This window comes from Clytia hemisphaerica, unplaced genomic scaffold, assembly GCF_902728285.1.
Source record: "Clytia hemisphaerica strain Z4C2 unplaced genomic scaffold, Clytia hemisphaerica genome assembly, whole genome shotgun sequence".
Taxonomy (NCBI): Eukaryota; Metazoa; Cnidaria; class Hydrozoa; order Leptothecata; family Clytiidae; genus Clytia; species Clytia hemisphaerica.
In genome coordinates, this window is record NW_027104495.1 from 587667 (window position 1) to 596216 (window position 8550).

Genomic DNA, 8550 nt, shown 5'->3' on the forward strand with positions numbered 1-8550 from the left:
GGTTCAACTCATCAGCTCATTCTATATCCTACAGTACATGTATTTTTATCACACTATTTTTCAAATTAATCACAACACGGGATTGATTGTATATTTTGCCACTTCAACCCGACCATATTAATATCACTTTTAGAAACATTTTAATCCCTTAACTAAGGTCATCATCAGAACAGGTATTTCTTTCAAGACAACAGTGAAAAGGTCAAGATGTTATGGTTCGAAAGTTTGTGACTCCCCTATCAAGACTTCATTGACAGCTTAGTAGAATCATTGATTTTAGTAATCCTTCTATACCTTTGAAGTTCGGAACAGTTCAATTGATTCGAATTGTTATTTTTGACTTTTTTATTACAACCATAAACTACATGTCCAATAGTTTGCCAGGATAGAAATCAAATTGCAACTCTTTCTTGAAAATCGCCATTTTTTATACTAAGCGGTATAAAAAATTGTTTATCAGTGCCTTTATTTTTTTATATGGTATCGTACTGGTTGAAAAGGATACACAAGATTTTATTTCAAAACAAGATTCTCTTAGACTTACAAACTTATTATCTATATTTTTTGATGTTCTCTTTTTGAACCTTTTACATTGTTTTTGATTTTATCTATTTGAATTCTTTCCCTTCTTGAACCGCAAGAGCCACAATCCAATAAATAAGATGTCTGTTGGAACCTCTCTTTCAAATGAGCAGATTGTATTCTTTTTATTCGACAAATGGACTTAAAAATCGTCTTAATTCAATCGTGGGTTGACCCTTGTAGGGATTGAACATGAAAACCTCAAAGAATTTGAAATATACTGGCCTATACACCTCATTTTGTCTCAATTTGATCTCATTAAATTTTTTGACATATTTTGTAGCGATTTATAATTTTTTGTGATGTCTGATGATTTTATCTGATGGATTCATTTGATCAAAGTGAGCGCTTGGTTTAACTTTTGGCATGATTATAAGAAAATAAGAAATTTCAGAGTAAAGATTGTCGGTGACACGGTGGTCTTTTTTAGGAGTGAAAAACACATTTGCTATGACTATTGAGAGTTTTCTTCCAATGTAGGTTACACTTCATAGCTTTCATTGCATTGGGCATATTACCTCTTACTGTGTTAGCCATTTTGAAATCTATAGAAAAAGACGAGATAACTTTTACAACAAAATCTATACTCCAAAATTTTTTTGATAGCTTCTCCTATTTCACCTACCACATAATTTTTATTGGCTTTTTCTACTTTTTTTTTACAAAACTTGTTTTATTCTTGAGAAATATTTAGAAGTTTTATAAAGTACCAATAATCGGGAACGGTCGAATTTTCTCATGGACACTTAATTCTTTGCTACTAAGAATCATGTTTTTGTTTTAGCTGTACCATATGATGGATCTGTATATAATATACGACTCCACTCTTTATTTTCAACATTTCAGTCAGTCAATCTATCAGTCAATAAAATTATGGAGGTGAGCGTAAATAAAATTCACTTTATAAAATGTGCGTTGTGTAGCTAGCTGGCTTCTCTGATTTAGTCTTTTGATTTTAGTTTGTCTGTTATTGTGCTTTGAAATTTTTTGATTGTAATTTTTTGTTCAATTTTAAAATTTTATAATACACGAACCAAGTATCGCAGCTTCGATTCCTTACCATCAAAAGTTTGCAGATTATGAATTGAAGAAGTTCGTTATAGTAACTATAAAAAGGCTCACATTTGGCCAGTTGCTAGCCTGTTGGTTCGGTGAACAACTTTATCTCTTCCAGGCTAATACATAGTTTCTAGAGGGGTCAAGACCACCCCCCCTTAGGTAAAAGGACCCCCCCCCTTAAGTGCTAACACCCACCTCCCTTAGAAAATCAGTATAAATGAAAAAATTGAAATTTCGCATAATTCAAGGAAGACCCGCCCTTATCTAAGAAGACCCGCCCTTAGGTAAGAAGACCCCCCCCCTTAGGAAAGTCATACTTTTAACACCCCCCCTTGCTTTTGATTCATCAAAACCCAAGACACCCCCTCTAAATGTAGGGGGGTAGAAACTATGTAATAAATGTAATATTATCTTGTTGAAATAAACGAGTCGAACAAATTGGTTTGGTTTTGCCCCTTTAAAAATCGGGCACACGTGAGCAGGCTTGCAATTACTTTCTCTGTTGACACTGTCACTAACGTTCTACTCTAGACTGAACATCCTTTGTTTGCTTGTAATTAGAGAAAAGGGGGGATGACGTTTTTTTCAGAGGGGTGTGCTTTCTCTCGTCACTAACACGGAGAATAATAAATTTACTTTATTTGTTTAAAAGATTGTTGAAACAGACAACTCTCTCTAATTCGAACTTTTATTATTCGAATCTTTCTGTAACTCTAACTTAATATATTGGTCTCCCCAGCTGGAAAGTGGTTTAAATTACTCTCTGTTATTCGAATCTTCTCTAATTCGAAGAAAAATATTTTGGTCATATGAAGATCGAATTAGAGAGAGTCAACTGTAATGAAATGAAAAATAAAAGAGAAAAAAATATCTGTCTCTTGAAGCTTTCGCGGAGTCACAAAAAGATGTAATCATTGCGTTCTTGAGGGATTACATATAGCACGTCGTTTTCCTCTCCTCTAATCATAACATGAAATTTGTTTTGTTTATTTATTATTGACGCTTTCCTTCTAAGCGATTGGATTCCCCTTTTGATGATGACATTAGCTTTGAACAAGTGCGTGTAAAATGTCGAAAATAGGGAGAAAAAAAATTGTGCTGACAGGACAAGTCTTAGAATTTTTATGTCCATGTTGTATGTGTTTTTATGTTGATATGTTTTTAAACGCTGTGAAGTTTCTTAATTTCATGTTCTAGCTTGTTGCTGGCTTTCGATTGAACTTTTTTTTCGTTATTATTTTACTTTGTTCGATGGTATGTTTTATAGTTTTAAAGTTGATCTCATGGTTGTACGTTTTGTGAGGAATAAAAAGAATTTCATTCGACTTGTTTTACAGTGAAGACGAGTCTGTGTATATGATATGTATATTCTTGTTATTTTGATTGACCATACATGTATGTTTTGTAGTACAAGAGTGTAAGAGAAGTAAGAGAACTATTTTAAGAGAACTTTTTACCTGAATGATGTACTAGTTTTAAGTACAAAATATTGTTTTTTTAAAAAAAAACTCATGTTGTTGTTTTTTATGTATTGAGAGGTCAAAATGAACATTTCGGACTTTCTTTCGTGTTATTGGGCTCTTCCAGAAAAAATCCGTTCATGAGGGGTGGAGGATGAATTACCAAAAAATTGCAATGTCCAGGGGGTAAATTCCAATGTCCAGGGGTAATTTTTTGTGTCCACGGGGTTCATTTGATGTTTGTCCAGGGGTATAACCCTTGTCCAGGGGGGTTAAAAATTAAAATTTCCAGGGGTAATTCATGAAAAAAATAATATATCCTCCACCCCCCCATGAACGGATTTTTTCTGGAAGAGCCCATTCATAGTACAAACTTATTATGAATGGGCTCTTCCAGAAAAAAACCATTCATGGGGGGTGGAGGATATATTGTCCAGGGGTATTGAAAAAACCCTGAAAAACTGCTATGTCCATGGGGTGAATCTGCGATGTCCAGGGGTAAATATTTGTATCCAGGGGGTCAACTTGATGCTTGTCCAGGGGTAAAACAAGTGTCCAGGGGGTGAAAAATCGAAATGTCCAGGGGTAGATCACAGAAAAAATAATATATCCTCCACCCCCCATGAACGAATTTTTTCTGGAAAAGCCCAATGTTAATTTTTTTCTTTCCCTCTACAAGAAGGTTGAAACTGGCATTGCTGCTGACGACTTTTTAATGGGACGTACTTGATGTATATTTCATACATAAACTTTAATCGAAAAAAAAAATTTACCTCAATTTAGGTATCAAGATTATATACTTAGTGTGTATTTGTATCATAGTTTTTTTATGAAGTGGGTCTGAATAGTTGGTTAGTTAGTTAGTTGAAAGTAATATTTGTTGATAATTTGATGATACACCATTCACTAAACAGTATTTTGTGTCTTTACCCTTTGTCTGGACAACCATTCGGGTCTTTTTAATCAAAAATTTATGTAGTATATCATGAGTGTATGATCTTTCTCTTCAATTACTCTGCTGTCACATGGTTTATTTCGTTGAATTGGTTTTTAATACACTTATCAACGCTTAAATCGTGAAAGGGCTGGGCATTTACCTAGTTTGTTAAAGTTGTTTCATAATTTTCTATTTATAATTTTGGCTATTGCAATGTCTTCTGGCATTACATCATAGGCCCAATAGCTGATTAGTTGTAAGTGGCATAAAGCCCGTCAATACGTCACTTTCAACCAATCAGCTGGCGGGTTCATCCATGATTGACGTCAAAAGACGGTTTACTATTTTGACGTTATTTCATGGTAAGGTGTAAAGTATTCTTCATTTTGATTTTCATTTTCTTCTAGGGACTAAATAAAAAATAATCATGGCACCTAGGGCGTGCACCCCCTGCCAGGCGGGATATTTTCTCAGTAAAATGTGCACAAGTAGCTCAGATACAGTATGTCGGCTCTGTGCCGACAATTTTTTTAATCCCAATGTTGGCTTTTCAAAGACCTGTAATAGGTACGTTTGTCTTTTTTTACGATTGACGGTCAATTAATCATATGTTCATTAAGTCCTAGAAGTACAAATATTATGTGACACGATTCGCTAAAATAATTTTTGTGATAATTATAACACAAAACTGGTTTGATGGACTGAAAATTTACTTTTAATTCTTAGATGTTCACCTTGTAAAAGGAATGAACACATCGACAAGCCGTGCACCCCAATAAGTGATGTAGTTTGTAAATGCGAGAAGCAAAATCACATTTACGACAAATTTAAACCGTGTCAGGCGTGTCCAAAGGTTTGTATAGTCTGTTTACTTTCATTTGGATAATGCTTTTTTTCATAAACTCCCAATTTTATCGTTTTTTTTAATCTCTTTTTCAAACTATAATATACTCCATTTTTCGAACTCTCAGAGTTGTTTATAGAAAACTTTACCCGGTCTAAAATCTTCTTTTTTCAAATTTTCAGGGCACAGTTGTGATCAACAATAAATGTGCGAATGAAACTTCATTTTTCACGACGAGACAACCCACCACTAATAATAACAGCCAAGGTAGTTAAAAATTGCCCCGCGATGTAGAAATCCAGGCTTGATTCTCACCTACCTTTTGGTAAACAGATATGGAAGAGAGAGGGTAGCTAGAAATTCTAATTTTAACTTCCCTTAAGTGTTTAATTACGAGGGGCAGATTGAAGACTTATTTCAAATATTTTAAGGCAATGGTTGGCAGATCTTGAGATTTGTCTTCACTCTAGGAACTTTCTTGACATTGGTTTCTTGTAGTTATTATCAAAATTTCATTCTTTAGACTTTTGTGTTAACTATTATTACCTTCCCTTATTTTTGCTTCATTTAAATGTGATTTTTTTCTGTTATAGTTCATTCGAAAGTGATCGCACTCAGTATTGGACTCGGTGTAATAGCAATTGTCGTCTCAATTATAGTGGCTTTGTGTTGTTATTACAGTATGTTTTTCAAATGAATATAATTATTCTTCAATTTTTTAATTGTTTTTCAATATTTATTCTTTCGCGGGTCCTTCACCCCAAAAAGAAAATAAATTTCAGGGGACTAATATTCAGAATTCGACCGGACCCAATCAATAGAGTATCCGCATTTTGACTAACCAAAAACAAGTTGCTGCAAGAACTGTTTATTCGTTGATGAATTCTGTACTAATTTTCTTCTTATTATTATTCGTCATTCTAGGTCGTCGGCGTAGAAGGCATCTTCCTCCGATAGATGGTAAGTTATCCTATGTGTCATGGGAAAGTTAAACACATATTGAAAATTTCGTAAACCTTTCCAATAACTTGAAAAATCCCCTTAAAAAGTCGTTGTCTCACAGTAATAAAAACTCTTACACATACGTTTATTCCGACTCAGCGTCAACATAAAACATATGAGCAATCTGATTGGTTTTAAAAACGCATACATAAATGCTGTATTTCATATTGTACCGTACAAATACAAGACCGACCGCGTTCAAAAAGGGGTCCAATTCCAATTTCTATAGAGACTAACCCCTTTGCAGATTGAGTTTCATAGTTATATGTTCTTGTTTAATACGTTTCTTTTTATTTTCTAGATGCACCTTCAGAAGCCAACGAAGTAGAAACGAACGAAAAACTACATATTAAAGCACCTAGATCTCCACCTAAAGGTATGAACTAGAAACTCTGCAAATTTGTTCAATTAAATCAAAGGCAGGGTAAAATTTCAGAGAGAAATACTTGTAGATAAAGTGTCTGCAATAAAAAACGAAAGAATTGTCCTAGCACTTTGTACTATTGTCAACCAAAAAAAAGATTTCCTTTGAAACTTTACTGAATGATTAAAAAATACTGAATGGTAAATAATAAATAGTTTTTTTTTTTTTTTCAGAAAACGTTTACTCTGCAATTCCGCTGAACGGTAAGAAGCCTTTCTTTCGATTATTTGTTAAAAGGAATAACCAGATAGAAATTAGAACTTAAATTTAAAGATTCCTCCCTTGGTCCTTAGTAAGACCACCAAATATTTTTCAGAAAAAAAAACATTTTGAAGAAAGTTATATGAGGATTTGAAATCTGAGATTTTCACGTTGAAATTCTATTATTTTCAAGCAGAACCTAAAAATTACAAACCTAAATATCTTGAATTTGAAAAGCAAATAGCAAGTGAAATTTTGAGGTTCTGTTAAGGGCTATGGAAGGATTCTTTTGATTGAATTTTTTTTTTCTGGTAATCCCTTTAAATAAGATTGAAGATTTCTGCAACAAAATTTTTGACGTTGTTTTATCTAGAAAATTGAATGCTGGGCTGGAGAACAATGAATCCCAAAAAAATGTTTTTGTTTTCGGCGGTTTTAATTTTGATAGATTACGAAAGAGTATCAATACCTTTAAGAGAATAAGTTTTGGCGAGAATTAATTTTAGCGAACGACCCATTTTTGTTCAATATTTTAGCTGAGAAAAGAGGAAAAAGGAGTTTTTAGGAGAAATTAATACTAAATTGAAAGAAACTTGAATTTGGCGAGAATTTATTTTGGCAAATGACCTATAAATTTAAATTTAGCGGAAAGAAATTTTGGCGAAATTTTCAGGCAATTCGCCAAATTCACCAAAATTCTTTCCCTTAAGGTAGATTCCCTAAGACGACCTTTTGGTTTGCTTTTTATTAAGCTCCGAAGTTCATCAAAAAGTTAATCTTCTTCTTTTATAGTGAAAGACGATAAACGAATATGTTCGCACCAGCTGCCGTTTTCATTGGTCCACGAACTTGGGGGCCTCTTAGCAGCCTCGCACTCGAAGAATTATAAGCACCTCGCGGACAAGCTTGGCTATAAATATTCATTTATTAAAAGACTAGAATCCTCGGAAGATCCTGTTGAGGCTCTTCTTGATGATTATGTAACGGGGGAAAACCCCACTAAAGAACAATTATATTCTTCACTTTTGGCGATTGGTCGGCCGGACGCTGCAAAGGTGGTTATGGATGAGCTCTAAAATCATCAGAAAATGAACCGAATAGTTTTATGTTGAATAACCAGGGTGTCGCGAATCAAGTTGCATTCGTATGTCATTTTTTGGAATCGATTCCTGTTTTGGTTTGAATATTGAGATCTTTGACAATCAACATGATTATTATATGATACCGATCATAAATTGGATGCGAATGAGATTGTTTTCGAAACACCTTTGGCTATGTCATGCTTAAATAATGAAGCTTTTAGAGTTCGTCCATGGCTTTCTTTGTGGTTGTTCAATATGTCAGTAAAAAGAAAGATTGAGGCACCATCTCCAATAGTTTATAACAAATTATATACTTTAAGTGAATTTTAGTGAGAAAAAAAACACGAAAAAATTACATTCAAATTTTTTGATGAAAAATGGCCGAATTTGTAATTCACGGGTTCTAATTTAATTAATAATTTAGGTTTCTAATATATAGTCTTTGGTATGAAAAATATATAAAAAGATTTGCGACAAAATTGTACTGTATTTGTAACTAACGCGATGAAGATGAGATGTTATCAGGTTTAGGCTTAAAATTGAAAAGTTTGACAGATTTATTTGGGGCTAATAATTTGGTTCATTTTTGGAAATGGTGTCTTCAAAAATAATAAACTTAAACGTCATTTTTTTTTAAAAAAGAGAAATTTATCCAAATTTTATATTATAATAGTATCTACATATTAGTGCATAAGAAAATTAACTTATTATTCAATTTTTTTTCCCATATTTTCTGGCTTTTTTTTATACACGAAGGAATTTTAGAAAACATTATAGTAACGTTACTACGAAGGACAAACATCCTCTTTTTTTGTATGAAAACTTTATATTAGTATTTATTAAATAATGTGCCTGGCTAGTCCTTTTTAATCCCAAGGTATTTTACGTCTGAATCCAGATATATTTTGTGTCCTTTATTGAAATAACTCTTACTCAAAACTAATTTGACCATTGATAAA

General features: G+C 33.1%; 1 protein-coding gene across 1 annotated transcript; it reads left to right on the forward strand.

The window, feature by feature from the left end:
• The first annotated feature begins 4405 nt into the window (after window positions 1–4405).
• On the forward strand, window positions 4406–8064 carry LOC136821635 (tumor necrosis factor receptor superfamily member 16-like). The gene is made up of 8 exons (XM_067077847.1): window positions 4406–4605; window positions 4765–4891; window positions 5065–5149; window positions 5476–5562; window positions 5807–5842; window positions 6186–6260; window positions 6482–6511; window positions 7302–8064. Exons 1-8 carry the CDS (start codon window positions 4466–4468, stop codon window positions 7583–7585), a joined length of 864 nt encoding a protein of 287 aa, XP_066933948.1. The 5' UTR covers window positions 4406–4465; the 3' UTR covers window positions 7586–8064.
• Window positions 8065–8550: the final 486 nt, after the last annotated feature.

What these genes read in the sequence shown, in the direction of transcription:
- LOC136821635 (XM_067077847.1), top strand. Translation starts at nt 4,466, where the DNA reads ATGGCACCTAGGGCGTGCACCCCCTGCCAGGCGGGATATTTTCTCAGT. An exon ending in GCATCTTCCTCCGATAGATG is followed by an intron (nt 5,843 to 6,185) that starts GTAAGTTATCCT and finishes TTTATTTTCTAG; the next exon opens with ATGCACCTTCAGAAGCCAAC. An exon ending in ACCTAGATCTCCACCTAAAG is followed by an intron (nt 6,261 to 6,481) that starts GTATGAACTAGA and finishes TTTTTTTTTCAG; the next exon opens with AAAACGTTTACTCTGCAATT.